The sequence below is a fragment of the Bemisia tabaci genome, chromosome 2, assembly GCF_918797505.1.
Source record: "Bemisia tabaci chromosome 2, PGI_BMITA_v3".
In the NCBI taxonomy this organism is placed as follows: Eukaryota; Metazoa; Arthropoda; class Insecta; order Hemiptera; family Aleyrodidae; genus Bemisia; species Bemisia tabaci.
The window spans coordinates 38,602,856-38,622,072 of record NC_092794.1 but is presented as its reverse complement, the minus strand read 5'-3'; the positions used below and the strand labels follow the sequence as shown (position 1 = coordinate 38,622,072).

Below are 19,217 nucleotides of genomic sequence, written 5' to 3'. Positions count from 1 at the left end.
ACGCCCCTAGTGTGGTATCATCAATCTGGACCGAAGCGATGGAGCCGGTACACATTGGACAGCATACCGGATTTCAAAGAGCGGTAACGCATTGTACTACGACAGCTTCGGTGATCTACCTTCACCCGTTGAAATTACGCGATACATTTTACACTCACGCGATAGCTCAACGACGACGACAACAATAGGATACAATTATAATAGCGAACAAAATTTCAACTCGAGCGTCTGCGGGAAACGATGTTTAGAATGGCTCGTACAAACCAGGAATATATAGTATTCTCGAAACCCGAATATGGAAACTCAGAAAAGATGTCACACGCTCATGTTGACGGGGAGAAGCAACGTTCTCGAGTTTGCACTGCCTAGACCTCTCGAGTTGTTCAGTCCTTGCGAGATCGGTCTGACGGGTTTTGTAACTTATTATTCAATCCCGAACATCGACATAACGAACAGACTGCTTTTCTACTCCGAGAGCCCTGAAGAGAATTATTCGGCAATTTCCTTCCCGATCGGAGCCTACGAGATCGAGGGTATACAAGAATACTTACAGGGAAAACTTGGCGGAGCGGAAGCTATCAAACTCAAAGCGAACAACGCTACGCTTAAAGTAAGCATCAAATCCAAGTACTGGATCGATTTCCGCAGACCCGGCACTTTACGTAAGGTGCTCGGATTCGGAAAGTGTCTCTTGGCACCGGACGAATGGCACGAAGCTGACTATCGCGTCAACATCTCACCTGTAAACATGATATGCATCGAATGCAGCATCGCCGACGGTGGATACGTGAACGGGGTGCGCGGACATCACATTTTTGCGTTTGCTCCCGATATCGAACCAGGATTCTAAATGGTAGAGCAACCGTCGACGATTCATTACTACCCGGTCTTGGGTGATAAGATCCAACGTTTGCTCGTTAATATAGTAGACCAACAAGGAAGAGCGATCAATTTCGGTGGTGAAGAAGTGACAGTGCGACTGCACGTGAGACCGCTAACTTATGGGTAAACGAAGGATCCAGAACGACGACAACGATACGTTCCTATATTCTCTTGCATATAATAGTATTGATAATCCACGAACTAGTTGTCAACAACAACAACAGCAGCAGAGGAAAACTTTGACCGAATATTCCAAGAGGGCTCTCACACAACTCGGATTCGTGGTGATACGATTCTCTCTACGATTTCTCGACTATGGATTATAATCACGCCTATCTGAACTACACCGATTTTATGAGAGACTACTGGAAAGGTGAGAAACTCTGCGAGCCAGCTATGTTGTTTGAAAATTTCAAAGATCGCGCGATTTTCGTCATCAAATGCGTTCAAGGTGAAGATCTAAAAACAGCTCCGGTGGATATCACGTTGACCGTTGTGGTAAAAGAGAATTTCCCGGCCAACACTACAGCCCAGGTGATTCTGATCACACCTGTGAAGTATTCGTACGAACTACTGCACGGAACCGTGAGGCAATTGGATTGATCTGAAGCAAAAATTTAAAAAAAAAAAATGAAAAATAACATGTTTATTTATTTTTTTTTTTTTTACAAACTTGTTATTTTTTTTTTCAACCATTACATCATTTACAAAAGAATACAATAATACATACAATATAAATCAAGCTGCAACGTTTGGAACGAGTGCGAATTTATATGTTCTTCCGATCGGGCCTTCGTAAATGAGATCGAAGGATCCAGCGTTGATATCCTGAATTGCATCGTCCGTCAAATGGTTCGTAATGTGCGAAGGTAGGAAGAGGAGACGATGATGATTCTCGAAGATGATATCAGCGGCAACGGTGATCCCGTACTTGCTTGGCATTTTGATGAGTTTGTTCATCTTGTAGCGGGCGTTTACAGTCAGCTCTTTAGCGTTGACGATCAAGATTGAATCGTTGAAAACTTCCATGTCGTCAGTTCTTTCAAGGTACGGACGATTCCAATTTTCGTGCGCTATATATTTCGAGTGAAACAAGTTGTCTGCTATATTAAGCACGGATGATTTCAATTTTCGACTGCTATATTTCGGTTCGATAATTCGTCTGCGAATGATTCCACTTTTCATGTGCTATATATATATTAAGTCGGGTTGATTCGACAATTTGTCTGCTATATTAAGCACGGATGATTTCACTTTTCATCCGCAATATTTCGAGTGAAACAATTTGTCTGCTATATTAAGCACGGATGATTTCACTTAATCTGTCTGCTATATTTCGGTTCGTTCAATCTGACTTTTCATCTACCACTCCTTTATTATTATCGGGGTGATTCCTTTGTTCGTCTGCCACCATAATCTTCTCCTGCTCTTGCATGATTTCATCTTTGAAATAATCACGATAAAAAGATTCCGACATCCACATACACAATCGGAATGCGTTCGACATAGCGCAGAATGGATGTACTAAAGGACACGTATATGCTGTCGACCAACGAGCCAATAGTCGCAAGGACGGACAATCTTTAGTGTCCAAATTTACAACGATACATTTTTCCGGCACGAAGCGACTGATGAAATTTCGTTTTTGTTCAACTTTAACATAAAGTACATCGTAGCGGTTCCCGATGCGATTCATTTTTGAAGTGAATTCATCGTACTCGAGAAACCCGCTTTCCCATTCCAAGTGATGATAATTGCGTGTTAACCAGTTGTTTGTCACAACGTCTTTAGCGCTCAACATGCTGCTCGGGAACGGAGGTTTGAATAAACAGAGTTCAGTTTCAGTACACTTCATATCCACAAGACCAAACTCTTTGACGATGAAATTTCCTTGGCTCCAAAAACCTTGTACATCGAGACAAGCCATCATTTGTTCGTTCCGTTAGTTACACTTTTACTATTTTCAAATTCGAGGTTTCTTAACTGACGGTTCTCCAGAATTATTCATACTATTTATACGAGGTTGTTTAACAGCGAGGATTTTTTTTCTCAACTCTACCCGGACTCGATGACAAACGATATATTCTAGAGGACGGAGTGAACACTGTTCCTATTTTCAAATTCGAGGTTTCTTAACTGACGGTTCTCCAGCAGAATTATTTATACTATTTATACGAGGTTGTTTAACCGCGAGGATTTTTCTCAACTCGGTCTCGGCTCCGCAACTTTCATCCACCATGCAAAGATCGTCGTCGATGTCACGATGACCCCAAGGAACAGTGCTAACACCGTCTTCTAAAATACAACGTTTATCGTCTAAGCCGGAGAGGGTTCTTTTTGTACTTTCAAATGAGTATAGTTGATGTCTCCGCGCCCCGACCCTACGCATCGGGGCGCTCATTCTCGATTCAGGATCCTTTAATACTGTGAGAAAATTGACAAAGTTTAGCGATCATACCACTGCTGTTGATATACCTTTTGCCCTTTTCTCTGTTTCCCTGTTGCTGAAACGATATGCATACATTTTAGGTCGCAGCGCGACAAACTCAGCAATGGGTATTCCCCCGGTTCATCCTTAAAACTATCCATTACTTTACGGTTTGTCACGCTGCGACATTGATGACCTTCTGGGAAGTTGGAGGTGTCGTACAAGTGTAGGTCTGACATATCATCGTAGACGTTCGGTGTAGTCAACTTGTAAATGAACGAATCCGTATCCATATAGAGAAGTTGAACTTGGTCGGGATTGTACTTCTTAAGCATGTGATTGTAGTGGACTTGATACATGTGTACTTTACTCAGATCTATGATTGAAAAACCAACAATCATTGGTCTGTCTATGACGACCTCTGTTCTCCGTAAATGGATTGCTACCGATTCTTCTGCGAAAATCGTGCGATCTATGAAATCGACCCGTGAGATGGCTTTCAGTATCTGTCTGCTGTTTGTACCCAATTTAATATTCTTTCGCTTCAACGGGTTCTCGATAAATTTTCCGTAGCAAGCGTTGCTGCATAGTTTCAGGAGCGTTTGGTGAAACGGATTCGTAGCGTCCCGTCTCAACCGGGCGTTCAGCTCGATGAAGGGTGCCAAGAAAGGAGCCTGACGGAGTTTGATGGCCCCGTTGACGCGCAGGAGTTTTAATCCCTGACCGAGCGCTTCTTTCAACATTACATAGTGGATAACATAGTTGTTTTTATTAGCTAGAGTCGTCAATAGTTTCGTATATTTCCCCGCTCCCGATGGTGGTATTTCGTTCCGGCACAAGAACGGAAGGTCCTTGTGCAGGTCGTGGAGGTGTTCTGGATATTCAATATCTACATCGAGTATGTACCCGAAAGGAGCGTCGTCGGGATGGTTGATTATAGTTTTCGCCAGAGTTAGCAACTCTTCTCCTTCCGGGACCCAAGTGTAGTTATCGTAGGGTAGATGCTTTCTCGTGGTGTGTGCGTAAAGTGCCGTCACATCCAAGTATTGTATATAGTTCACTGGTTTTTTAGGATCAAACTGATCCGGTATCAAAGGATTGTTTGCGAGAGCGTGCCGTTTCACCACCTGTGTTATCCCACCTCGGATCGAGCTCATAATCATGAATACCATATCCATATCATTGAAGAGTTGGATTTTCGCTTTAGTTACTTTTAAGAAGGCGTCGAAAGCAAAACCGGGTAGCGTTAAGTAGTTGGCACAGTCCAAACCATAGTTTTTCATTCCAAAGAGTCGGAACTCCTCGAACACATCGCTGAGGAGGCACACATCGAGTCGCAAGTAGAAATCTGAATACTCGCCGAGATTACGGAAATTGAAAGTTTGCCAAACTTGGAGAAACCGTTCGCATTCCTCTTCGGAGATGTCCGTTTGAGTCAGGGTGTTGAAGAAAGCCTCTCGCGGTGGTGGACGCGGCTCCTTCAGCTTGGCCGGATTGTCAACGTAATCGTACGGGAACGGAGCTTTCCGACAAACCATATCGAACTCATTGTCTGTGCGAGTGAGCTTCCTCGTGCGAACGAAAGATTCGCGCGGGATCGTCTGAACCAGTTTATCCAACGACGCGGGGAGGAAACGGAACGAGTCGATGAACTTGATCGAAAACCTGTTTCCCAGATGGACCGTCATGCTGATGTAATTTTCCTCCGTGTGTGGTATTAGGTCGACGCGATGAGGATACTTGTTCAGAGCCAGCACTACCTCGTGGAAATCATACCTACTACCATTGTGCAGGACGACTCTAACACATTTCTCATGTCGGAAAATAAAATTGCGATTTGAACATAGCGCCTTTCGATAATTGGACCCTGTTTTCCCTCCCGCTCTCTTTTAATAGTCATGATCCCTTACCTTTACGATACCTGGTTGTGACAAATCCACCTCGCAATGTCCACACCTATTTTCCGCTTCAAATGAGGCCCGATCTTCATGTGTCATTATTATTTTTCCCTCTTTATCATTGTAACTCTTACTGATTTTTCCTACCAGAGTGATTATATCGTCCAGAAATTTGATATGTGCCTCCTCGCTACGGTACAGTTTCGGTTCCGTCATTTTAAATTCGGGATCCTCCGTGACGAGGAGGTAAGCGTAAGAATTTGAGATGTGTCGCCTATACGCAGACGCTGGATGCTCCGAGTCACCATGAGTTTTTTCTAACTAGGCTTCAAAGTCTGCATAAATTACGTAATTATGTTTTATTTCCTTATGGTGATTTTTGAACTTGAGGTATCGCTCGTCGGGAAATGAAGCTAGAAATGCGTCTTTGCTTACCAAAGAGCAAAGAACTTTATGTTGATTCAATTGCTCCATCGAGTACTTGTGCGTAAAGCATTTCTTGCAGATGAACACTTGACGTTTACATTTTGTCAACTGTCTACGTACAAGTTGTTCATAGTTCTTGATCCAGCAATAATGGTAACTGAAAGGTACGGGGGTTGAGAGACATAGTAGGTCGGTGTGGTCCTCTCTTTCCGGGTCGGCAACTTTAATTGGGTAAACTGTATACTTTTTCATGTTGGATACCAATCTCTCATGGAGCCCAAATACCGAGACCGATACGTTGTTCCTTTTCTCGAATTTGATAATATCATCTATGCTCGTGGGGAATCGAACGACCGAGAAATCATAATGATGGAGTATATCTACATATTTATTCGGATCATATTTATACTTCTCTTCCTTCGGGACGAACTTTGCCAACATTGCGAAGAAGAAACAATCGTTATATTCACCGTTATTTACATTGACAACATGTTTCGTTGAAAAGAGCACCTTAACATAGGTTCCTCCTCGATGTAACGCGTAATAGCGGTTGACACGTACCTCCATAACCTGTATCTTCTTCAGCACCCACCCGGATCCGTTCATGTGAAAATCGAACGACTCTTTATTGATCTTGGCCCTGAACTTTTCATAATACTCGTCCAGATCATTTGACGCGAAAATAGCTTCGTTTTTATTCTTAAATTTTTTCAACTGCATTCCTTCCTTGTCCTTATCGTCAGCTTTCTCGTACTCGGCATAAACTAGTATATTTACCTTCAATGCCTCGTCGGTGAGTTCTTCTTTAATTTTTCCAATCACGAGGTCTTTAGCTGTTAGTAGGTAGTCATCGATGATGAGAATCTCCGGTTGGAGGTTCGTGATGAAAAATGTTTTCAACCTGCTTTGACAAGCAGTCTCGACTTGAACTATCGGTACTTTAGTCTCAAACAAATTTCTTATGTGACTTGCAGATTTTTCATGTTTATCTCTTTTGTGGTATGAGATCTTGCACGTGTCACAATATTCTTGATTCTCATCGTTGTTGTCATCGGTAGGTGATGAGGTGTCCTTCATGGTGGACATCTTTTCAATATGTTCGGGAGATTGCTCATGATTCTCTCCCTCCGCATAAAACTCATCACAAAGATCACAATGGATAAGCACATTGTGCTCCTGTTTAATATGCGTTTCATCGTTGATACCCTCCTCCTTCTTAATTTGTTCCGCACAGTGTTCGTGCTTTTCACCTTGTTTATAAAATTCATCACAAATATCATATTGGATGAAAGTTTCAACAATCTGTTGTGTTTGTTCTTGAGCAGCCATGATAAAGATACTATTTTAAGCTCTACGTTTTCCGAGTCGGTAAGAAAAGGAAATCTACACTATCTTAACGTTTGCTAGATTCTCTTCATTAAGAAAATTTCATAGCGAACAACTGATACTATTTTAAGCTCGGGGTTTTCTGAGTTTGTCACCACAGAAAATCTACACTATCTTTACGTTTGCTAGATTCTGTTCACTGAGAAAATTTCAGAGGGAACAACTGATACTACTTTAAGCTCTAAGTTTTTGAGTTTGTCACAACAGAAAATCTATACTAGCTTTACGTTTGCTAGATCCTGTTCATTGAGAAAATTTCAGAGCGAACAAGTGATACTATTTTAAGCTCCAAGTTTTCTGAGTTTGTCACAACAGAAAATCTATACTATCTTTACGTTTGCTAGATTCTGTTCATTGAAAAAGATTTCAGAGTGAACAAGTGAAAACTATTTTAAACTCGAGGTTTTCTAATGTCATCAAAACCTAGACCGACGAACTTTCGCTCGGAGACAAATTTACACTTTTCATAACCGAGTGAAAAGAAACTGTAAAGTCATAATTTACCTCAGAGTAAAGATAGTAGTAGTATTCATTCACCACCAAACTCGGTTACACTCGGAGAAAGTGTGTAGTCATGATTTAGATCAAAGTTAATATAGTAGTATTTCTTAATCACCAGATTCGGTTACACTCGGACAAAGTGTGTCGTCGTAATTTAGATCAAAGTAAATATAGTAGTATTTGCTAATCACCAGATTTGGTTACACTCGGACAAACTGTGTAGTCATAATTTATAGTAGCAATATAAAACTACGCTTTCATGCAAGTGGGAAAAATTAACAATTCTAGTCAGGGAACGTATAAATTGTGTCGAGGAAGTGCGATCGATCATTTCAAAACAAGAACTCGTCAAGTATGGACGCTCCAACCCTCAAATCACAATCGATTAGAGCGATGAACACCTTGGACACGGTATATGAGGAAATTCAAGATTCCAGGAATACGAGCAGAGCTTTTGAACAAGTTTGCCAGACTCCTTTTTCCTGACAAGTTGTTCCACCATCTTAAACTCAGCTCAATAGACACTTCCGATCCCGTCGGGTGTTATGGGTTAGTTGAGATAACGGAAAGATTTTGCCATCTCCTAGAACGTGTCGCAGACGAGCATGAAATAATGTACTTCTTAAAGCAGGGGCACAAGAAAGTAGACGAACGGGACTGGAAGATATGCAGACTTTTGAGTGCGATTCGCATAGTATTATACACCAGAGAGAGGAGAGCGGCTCTCTATAGTAAAGATTTCGTATAAATAGTATGCATTCTCTTCTCAGTATCGCAAGGAAAAAATCATGATTCATAAAATAATTCTCATCACCAACATCATTGCTGTTGTTGGAGTGAATTCCACAACGGTAGCGGAAAACTCATCCGAAGCAAACATCACAATGTGCCCGGTCTGTCCGGAAATCAAATGCGCACCCTCTACCTTGACGGACGTTCTTCTATTCATCCTGAGTTTACTGGCGCTCATTTGCTCCGCTCCGTACCTGTACTCCAAGTACCTATCATCCGACTGCAAGTTCCGTTTCATCAGGATGGCCCGGAAAAGTAACGATCGGAAAGTTGATGATATAAGTGTTGATTTAAAGTTCGGAGAAGGAGAAGGAATCGATGTTTGTGGTTGACAACCCTCACGTTTTTAGAACGCGCACGTTTTCTGAACGTGTACGTTTTCTAAACGCGTTTGCGTTTGCGTTTTCTGAACGCGTTTGCGTTTGCGTTTTCTAAACGCGAACTGTTTTAAACTGTAACTTTAACTGCAAATATCCAACAAAAAACAAAAAAAAAATTAAATTTTTTGATTCATCTAACTGAATATTGCAATATCCAATCCCAGTCGCTCATCGCAAAACAGAAGGTTCCCGTACGCATTTCCAAGCGCACACTACTAAAAAATGAAAATTACCGAATCAGACCCTAATCTCCAGTCTCCGATACCAGGCCCATACTGTAAAATACGGTCTTTCGAAACCGAAAATTTTACAAGTCAGAAATCTCGGAAACAAAAAGTCGTATTAAAATTCGGTCAGTACAGTTTTCCGATCTTCGAAAGTGGAAAAGAATCGCATCGATCCGCAACGGATCGGAGGAGGGTGATTTTCCGAAAATTTTTCAATTTCCCGGATCAGACCCTAATCTACAGTATCCGATACCAGGCCCATACTGATAGATACGGTCTTCCGAAACCGAAAATTTTTACAAGTCCAAAAATCCGAATTTTTGCACAATCTGGCAACATTGTATCGAAAAATCAACTAATTTCTCGCCCCATCTGGCAACACTGTAAAATGCGATGTAGCAAAATTTCACCAATAAATAAATCATTTATTTATGTCCACCGTCCGGCAACGCTGCTGCGCCATCTTGAAAAATACACCATTGCATAAACCGCAGATTGAAGGGGCTACATTACACGATTGCACAACCCCATTATTGAAGGGGCAACATGCAATACTTTTACTTTACAGCGTTGCCATATTGAATATTAATCCCTATACAACACTGTAATTTAATTCGTATTTTTCTGCACCATCATGCAACGCTGTTGGATTTTCTACCTGGCAAAGTCCTCATATTCTCCCTACTCATGCAACATCAGAGACATCATTAGATATTATATTAGAGATTAGCAAGGTTTCTAATTTCTTCTTTAAAGATGGTAAAATTTTATGCGGCAACCTCCTGGGAGGATCATTGGAAGGTACAGAATTAGGATTAACAAAAACATCAACTAGATCAGGAAAAGTTCCGAGACCTGTAAAGGAATTAGGAAAATTAATAAGCACTGCTGCTTCATCTTCGAAGGCTGAAACATAATCAATTTGTTGTTTAACAATGAGACCTAGATCAACGCAGGTTTTTAAACCTAAGAGAGGCACAGTGCCTGCTTTGGTTACAGTAAATAAAATTTTGTATAATACATTTTGATCAGGTAAACTGCAATTCAAAAGTACATTACCAAGTGTTTCGATTGGATTACCGCCGTATCCCAGAATGATCGATTTATTTGGCGTCAGCACATTATCCGCATTCTTGACCTTTTGAAAGATGTAGTTGGGTAGAATGTTGATTTCCGCACCTGTGTCCAGTTTGAAGTCAACGAAGCAGTTGTTCACACGAATGTTCTGCATCCAGAATTTGGCTGAACTACTTGGTGTATCGTTGATCGCATGGACTACTTGGGTATTGGTTGAATCCTGTGTGTGAGATGTGCTGGCGGTTGCTGACTCACTCAAATTCACCGACATTTCAGGAGAAACACTAGTTTTGTTTACAATACTTGGAGACATGGGCATCACAGAGCCCTGATCATCACAATTGACTAGAACGTTTTGCTTCACGGAGCAATAATTATCATTAATTACTAGAACATTTTGCTTCACCGAGCAATTAGAATTTAGTGGATTTTGCATGTCGGAGCATTTGTTTATTTCACTTAAGGAATTTGCTTCAGCGCAATTATTAAAAACACTTAAGGAATCATGCTTCTCGGAGCAATAATTAAAATTTCCTCTTATCGGGATGGGTTTTTCAGAGCAAAAATTGGAGACAAAGAACGGATTATGCTTCCTGGAGCTATCATCTATAACACTATTAGGGTTACGCTTTTCGGAGCTGTCATTCGGACAAATTACAGGTTGAAGCTTCTCGGAGCTAGGTAAGGAACGATCAACAACAATTTCATCGATTATTACAAAATCTTGTGCATCAATGTAATTGGCATAATTAGAATTAAACGGGATAGAGGCATTAATGGAAGATGATGCTAAATTTACTGTATCAGCTGAGCGCTGAGCAGGAGCACTAGAGGAAGGTTTAGAGCGCGTTTCACAGACACTTGCGAAGTGATTAAAGAACCCGCACCTTGAACATCTTTTGCGGAAGGCCGGACACTGACGAATAGGATGAAGTTGTCCGCAGTTTTTACAGTTGATCTCACTCACTTGCTGCAGATTTTGCAGATTTTGAATGGAGCCCTTAGGACATAAAAATTGCGGACGCCATAAATTAATGTAATGCAAAATGACTCAAAATGTAGTTTTCTTTGCTTATCGTAACGAGAAATTTACCCAAATGCACTTTGGCGACTTCTTTACATATTTTTAAGGCTAATCGTGTGCAATTTTTGAGAATAATTATCTTAGATGTAGCAAGGTTGGCAGCAAGTGCGGTTGGTGATAACCGTCAAAAGTTTGCAATGACCCCCCTCCCATCCACAAAAACCAGAACAAAGTACCACCATTTTTGGGTTCTAAGCCTCTCCATGGGGCCCAGTGGCCATACTCTCTCAATATAGGTACTCTACTGCTCATGGCTCATAAAAATTACAACGGAAAACCTTCAACAATAGCACCTCAAAATATTGAGTTTACTTGAATTTTTGTTCCTTAGGCTTACATGAACTGTTAAGGAGGGATAAAAAAGTATCATAACTTCAATTTTACCCCTCTCCTGCCTCCATTTTGTGGGTTTTTTTACCTTATTCTAGCCCCCACTCCCCCCAAAAAAAGAAAAGAAGAAGAAGAAAAAATCTGTTGGGAATTTTCATTTCATCTCGGTGAAGGGGAATAACTCACGCTGGCAAGAGGTAGTAGAAAAATGAAGCCATTGCCTTTATAGATGAGTAAAAAATAGTAGATCTGAAAATAAAGTCCAAATAAGCTAATCATTTTTTAGTGTAGGAGGAAAGTCTTAAAGCATACGAAATAGACTAAATACCTGGCTAATTCTAGTCGTGAAATTCCTGTTTACTCCACTATCTTGGAAATTTCCTTTTTTGTGGCCAGAGGAAAAATTACGAATCCTTTGCTCATCCCCATCAGTCCATTAAAAAAAAATTCGTCGAAAAAGCAGCGTGAGTTCTTATGAAAAGCAATTTAAAGACGATGGGGAAAATAAAAAAAAATTCTGAGGGAACATCTAAAGTGTAGGTATCATGCGTTACGGATGCTATACTTCAATAGAAATGCAGTCTAGAGGTGCTTAGAAACCACACAGTTTCTGAAGAAAAAGATTGTCAGCCCTCAAGAGTGGCACACAATATGGCGTTCAATGGAAAAAAGAGCGCAAATTCAAAATGCGCGCGGCTCGCACGCGGGAGCCGCTGAGCCAATGCGGATGGACGCGCGTAGACGAAACGAAAAGAAAATCCGAGCTCTCACACGGCATCCGTTGGGGATGTTGTGACCTTGACTTGGCGGCCAGCTGAAAGAGAAGTGATGAGCGGAGCGGAGTGCGAGAGGAGGGGCGACCGTTACGTCTCAGCGGTTGATATCTCTATCGCACTCATTGGCCTTATGGGCGAGGATTCAGGGATGGTGATAACGGCTTTATTTCCGCATTTTGAACCTCAATTTTTTTCCCTCATGTACCGCAAGTATGCTGCTACAACTTACACATCTTCATTTTTCATAATTACATTGCATAAAATAAAAAGAAGAGTTTGAATGACATAAATTTTAGCAGTGCGACGTGGTGGCGGTATCTTGCACTAGCCCCTGTCGAATCCCCTTAACTTAATAAAGGTGTGGTATTTTTAGAGGAAAAATACCGCATTTGAGTGCAGTTTCGAGATCAGCATCGAATGCTATATTTTTCCTCTTAAAAAACCACGCCTTTATCATGCCGAAATGTTTTGTCTTTGGTACATGAATTCTTCAGTCTCATGACAACGGAATTCCGATCTCAAAATCCGAAAAAAAAGACAAGTAGCTGAAATTCCGGAACGAATCGATGCGATACAGCGCACGTCGCTCCGACACAAAAAATGGCGACCGTCGAATCACCTTTAGATAACAGTTTCAGGTTTGTCACGTAAGTAAATCACCGAAGAAAAATGCGGCTCCTAGGCATGATGGATCCCAAAGCCGGATTTAGGGGAGGGCCGAGGGTGCATGGTGGCAAAGTTCGGGTTTTTTCCTGTAGAAAATGTGAGGGGAGAGACTCTGAGAAACAGAGGTTGGGATAATGGGTATTATGGGCATTTCCCATCATTATGGTAGTAAGTATCCCAGCTACTTGTGTGAGAAAAAAATGAGGGCAAAACTATTTGAAGAAGATGACAATGGAGATGTTGCATGTGTGAGGAATTTGCGATTTGATTGTTGATTCGTATGTAAAAGTTTGCGAGAAACACGATGGTGCCGCTGGTTTTCTCTGAAATCAACTCCCAAGCTCAAAAAAAAGCTCTTAATTTGAGGCCAAAATGGAGGGGATATCCCACGCTATTCTGAGAGTCCACCTCTACATCAAGACAAACTCTCCATGCAAAGATAGGGAGCAAATACATTGACAGGGCTGCCATCTTATTTGGGGACTCTAAAACTGAAATCACGGCAACCCTGTCAATGTATTTGCTCTCTATCTTTGCATGGAGAGTTAGTCTTGATGTAGAGGTGGACTCTCAGGATAGCGTGGGATATCCCCTCCATTATGCCCTCAACTTGAGAGCTTTTTTTGAGCTTGGAAGTTGATTCCAGAGAAAACCAGTGGCACCATTGTGTTTCTCACGAACTTTTACATGAGAATCAATAGTCAAAGTGCAAATTCCTCACACATGCAACATCTCCACTGGGTCAACTTGCGCAACATGTAGCAGTGTGGCACTGGCCTCTACTTCAATTCATTCTTTCTCCGGGTGAGTCACCTCAATTCTCTTTGAATATCAAGGGTGTTTTGGTCTCATGGACCAGATGTCAACCGATGATACATTTCACAGAAGAAATTATAATATTTTAGGATTTCAGAACAGGAAAATAAGAAAAACTTATACATACCTATACATGGTGTAAAAGTTCATCTGAAATATGAAGGCCAATTATTTCTATCTGCTGTGTCCTGCCAGCTTGTTTTTCTATATTTTTAGTTTATTCTCCTTGACGAGAACCAGTTGTAATGTTTGAACTGTTCACACCATGATTTGCATTTATTCCTATGCTCTATGCCTAATTCTACTATTTCGTTCTTCAGGGAACACTGAGAAAAGTCTCCTGAAGTTTACCATGCGCGATTCAGAAGTTGATTTTATCAATGTCACGATGTGGGGATCTCAGGATTTTATAGAAAATTTGAGCATGGAATTTTACATGGGAACTGTTGGTAAGTTTTTTGCTCACAACTGATAGTAATGATGCATACAAGAAGTGAATTGATAGTGTACCAAAAACATTGACGCCTAAAAGAACCTAGACTACGCACATGGCTCTTTTGATGAGACAATAGTCAGGTAACCTGGATTGTTGCACCAGCTGTGATGTGGTGGTGGTGGGCACAAACAACTACACGAATATAATGATGGAAATATGAGTGTATTGTTGGAAAATACAAGAACGGGAAAACGTACGGAAAGGAATACAATTCATCAATTTGATCATTCTCGAAGGGTTTGAAACTTTTCCTTAGAAATGAGGAATTTCTTTTTAAGGTTTGCCCTAATTCAGTATGAACTATATAAGATCTAGGAGGATATTTAAGTTTTTTAACAATTTGACCAGAGATCCATTTATTATCGCTTAAAACTAACACAGATTCATTAGCCGAAAAGTCTGCTTTTGACTTTGCTGATTTATCATGAAAATATTTCATGTTATCCTGAGACTTTTGAATGGCATCTGATACATCAAGTGTTTCAGGCTTGAGTTTCTTGTAGCTAATCGGAATTTGAGTTCTAAGTCTTCTGCCCATAAGCAATTGAGCAGGTGAGGCATTTAAATCCAAAATTGGGGTGTTGTTACATAGGCTGTCCAAAAAGTACCGAGACTGGTTCTATAATTCAAAAACCAAGATAGCTAGAGGCTTGATCTTGGTTTCATCTGAAAGATCAACTCAATATCTATCGATTTGAGACCATAATCAAAACTTTCGGTCAAATATATCAAAAGTTACAACACTGTTTGTAGAAAAAATATCTGGACCCCCTACCGTTTTTTATGACTATTTTCTCTTGCCGGGAACACTCTCTAAATCATTGATGATCAGTGCACGGTTCTTTTGCAACTAATCATGGCAAAACCTAATTGATTTGGAAACACTGTCAAGCCGTCGTCGTCCGACTACGGATATAAGAGTTCAAAATTCCACGGGGAAAGAATGAACCATCGGTCAGCCACCCCTAAAAAATCCAGGAAATTTTCGGCAGTTGCTGACCATTCACAGTGCGTGCGTGGTCTACGCTGCAAATAGTGAGTGGTTTTGTTTCTGTGTTCGAAATTTTTAATACCACTGCTTTATCTCTTTCCATATAGGTATCAAAAATATCTAACACAGAAACAAAATCACTCACTATTTGCAGCGTAGACCACGCACGCAATGTGAATTGTCAGCAACTGCCGAAAATTTCCTGGATTTTTTAGGGGTGGCTGACCGATGGTTCATTCTTTCCCCGTGGAATTTTGAACTCTTATACCCGTAGTCGGACGACGACGGCTTGACAGTGTTTCCAAATCAATTAGATTTCGCCATGATTAGTTGCAAAAGAACCGTGCACTGATCATCAATAATTTAGAGAGTGTTCCCGGCAAGAGAAAATAGTCGTAAAAAACGGTAGGGGGTCCATATATTTTTTCTACAAACAGTGTTGTAACTTTTGAAATATTTGACCGAAAGTTTTGATTTTGGTCTCAATCGACAGATATTGAGTTGATCTTTTAAATAAGACCAAGATCAAGCCTCTAGCTATCTTGGTTTTTGAGTTATAGAACCAGTCTCGGTACTTTTTGGACAGCCTATGTATATTCTAACAGCGCATCAGCCAGCGGCACATTGGCTTCCAAGGATTTTTTAATTAAAGATTTAGCTCTTTTGACAGCATTTTCTGCCATACCATCAGATGGTGGGTATCTTGGACTAGAAGTAGTCATTACAAAATTAAATTCACTCGCGAAAGTTCTCATTTCTACCGAATTGAATGGATTATTATCACACACCACTTGGGCAGGAATACCATGATGTTTAAAAATGTTTCTCAGTACAGAAATAACCTCCTTTGCAGTTTTGTTTTTGATAACAATTACTTCCAGCCATTTTGAGTAATAGTCTGTGACTACTAAAAAGATCTTATTAGCTGCTTCGCATATATCCATTCCAATCTTGTGAAATGGCAGATCAGGTATGTCATGAGGAATTAACGGTTCCTTAACATTTTTGCTTTGATATTTAGCACACATTTGACAACCTCGGACAAAATTTTCAATCGCCGTTCGAAACCCAGGCCAAAAAACAACTTGATTCGCTCTAGCAATAGTCTTATTGATTCCTAAGTGAGCTGTCCCATGCATTAATCGCATATAATTTTGCCTAAGTGACAAAGGAACTATTATTCGATTTTCCAGATAAATTATGCTGTCTTCAACAACAATATCATTTCTTAAAGCGTAATACGGTTTCAGCAACAGGTCTCTGCAGTTATTCTAACCATGTTGGTACAAATTTAAAATTTTATGTAAGACTGGATCCTTAATAGTTTCATCTCTTAATTTTAGTATTTTATAAGCGTGATAGCAAAATTAATTTCAAGGCAGTGAACTACCTCTGACATAGCTTGGTCGATTGGAACATCTGTTTGTTTGAAATTTCGCGACAAATAATCCGCAATAATCATATCTTTGCCTGGAACATATTTCACTGATATTTGGTAATTTATTAATTTAAGCATCAATCTTTGCAAACGATTGGACATGATTTTACCCAGTGGTTTCCTAAAGATATTTTCCAATGATTTATGGTCATTTTCTACCAGAATGTCATGCCCGTATACTAATCGATGAAATTTTTTAATCGCAAACACAATCGAAAGCAACTCTTTCTCAATCTGACCATACCTGGTTTCCGCATCATTCAAGCTACGCGATGCAAAAGCAATTGGTTTCTTGGATTAAACAGGCTCCTAACCCAAATTGAGACGCATCACATTGTACCGTAATAGGCAAAGAAGGATCAAATGTAGCTAACTTTGAGATATTACAGACTGCAACTTTGATGTCTTCCAAACATTCTGAGTGCGCAGTTACCCAAACCCATTGAGCATCTTTCCTCAACAACCACCTCAGGGGAGCAGTCAAATCTGCTAAATTGGGAATGTATTCGCTGAGATAATTAACAAAGCCCAAAAGTTTTTGTAAGCCTTTTTTATTTTTAGGCGGTTGCAAATCCAAGATAGCTTGAATATGCTCATCGGAGGGCCGTATACCTTCTTCATCTATTACTTGACCCATGTAATGAATCCTAGGTTGCCGAAATTGGTATTTCTTTATATTAAATTTAATATTAATTTTATCAGATTGCCTTAACACGCCCAACAAATTACTATCATGCTCTTCTACAGTCTTACCAAAAGTTACAATGTCATCACAGATGACTTCTACGCCGGGTAACGGACCGAAATATTTAGTGTTGAGCCTTTGGAAAGTCTCAGGCCCAATCGAGATCCCAAAGGGTAACCTTAAAAACGTGTATTCTCCCCATGGAGTTATAAAACCACTATACTTTGAAGAATCTTCCGTAAGTTTCACCTGATAAAACGCATCTTTCATATCTAACACCGTATAACATTTACCTCCTATTAATTTCTCTTTAATTTCTGCAAGTGTCGGCACATAACATGGGCGCCTGATAATAACTTTATTAAGTTCAAAAGGATCGAGACAAATACGAATAGACCCATCCCGTTTTTCAACGATGACTAAATCATTATACCTGTAAGGATTGAGCGGGTCAAAAAATACCAGAAAAAATGAGTGTAGCAAAAAAAATGATACGTTTCCGAGGGACCAAAGAATATGGGATGACGGCTCAAAAGTGGTGAAGAAACATGTGCTAGACCTAAAAGGTTGGAGGTGATTGTACCGAGAGAAAGAATGAAAGGATCGAAAAGAAAGAGAAAATGGAATAATATATGAGGGTTCAAGTGAGAGACTATTTTTTATTGATCAGAAGGATCCTGTCCTAGGTGTTTTTATTTTTACCAGGCTCAAAGTGAGCCGGCTACTACCATGGGTAGGAGACCTGAAGGGCCACCAGGCACGTAATGCGCCGGCTTCTGCTTTGCGCAGGAAAGTCAGAAGGACTTGAAATTTTAAATACTGCTCTGTGCTATTGCACTTACTTTTACTCCGGATTCATATGAATCGGCTTCTCCGGTAGGAGGATTTGATACAAACGTGAATTTAGTTCGAGATGTCTTGAAATTTTTCCTGGGTGAATTTAGATAGGACTGCCAAAAGTGGAATATTAAAGTTGATTTCGTGATGACTCTGAGAGATTAGCCGCTCCGATCGCTATAGATGAGTTGATTCAGCTTGCTCGCCAAATTCGCTCCTTGACCTTGCTCGAGGAACTTGATTCTTGACTTGGGTTCGGATTTCCTTTCAGGCTGCTGCTTGAACTTGGTCGAGTCTTCGTTTCCTAGGTCTTGATTAGCTTGCTTCGCTGCTTGGCTGGATCTGGAGACTGGGTGTTGATCGGACGGCGCATCACTTAGAAGTGAATTCATGGAGCGCAGCGTCCCAGTATTTATACCGGTCGCGTGAGAGAGCGTTGCCGCGAGCTTGGCTGTGATTGGTCGACGCGAGCGCGGTGTGAGAAATTGGCGGGAGTACCGCTATGCGAGTTTGAACTTCGCGGGAGCACCGCTAGGCGAGATTGAACTTGGCGGGCGCTGTGGAGACTAAGTTTTGGACGTTTTGAATTTCGCGCCCGCGCGCGGCTCGTGATTGGTGCGCTGCCTCGCGTTCATTCTGAGGCTGGGGCCAATGGAATTCAGCGGAGCTTTTTGCTCCCGGATTCATCACTGTGATTGGATTTCTAATGATTATTAATTTTGTTCGTCACTGTGATTGATTATTAATTTTGTTCGTCACTGTGATTGGATTTCTAATGATTATTATTTTGTAGGTGAAACCGAACATACTCCCCCCGTTGAACGAGTGAACTCGTTCAAGAAGCTGGACTTATTTTCATGCGGGTTCGAAATACCTACAGCGGGATCTCCCTATTGGTCGGTTTCGGGCAGTGGCAGGCGGCACAATTTTGACACTGGTCTGCGTAGGGTGCCGGTTTGAGTTTTTACGTCTACCACTCTTATAATTTTGTCAGGGCCTGGAAAGCAGTTTGTGACTTTGCCCATGCGCCAATGCAATGGTGCCAAATCTGGGTCTTGTATCAGAACTAGGTCCCCATTTTTTAGTTTTTGGGTTGATTTC

The 19,217-nt window shown here is 40.8% G+C and overlaps 1 protein-coding gene across 5 annotated transcripts in view; it reads left to right on the top strand.

Moving 5' to 3' along the window:
* hdm (meiosis specific with OB domains hold'em) overlaps nucleotides 1-19,217 on the top strand; it is a 145,352-nt gene that overhangs the window by 31,319 nt on the left and 94,816 nt on the right. For 4 of the 5 annotated variants that reach the window (XM_072297296.1, XM_072297295.1, XM_072297293.1 and 1 more), the window contains exon 2: nucleotides 13,990-14,118. In XM_072297296.1, the coding sequence (XP_072153397.1) occupies nucleotides 13,990-14,118 (129 nt within the window). Of the gene's footprint in view, nucleotides 1-10,557; nucleotides 10,679-13,989; nucleotides 14,119-19,217 lie in introns of those variants that run through there. The other variant, XM_072297294.1, reaches the window with a different exon arrangement.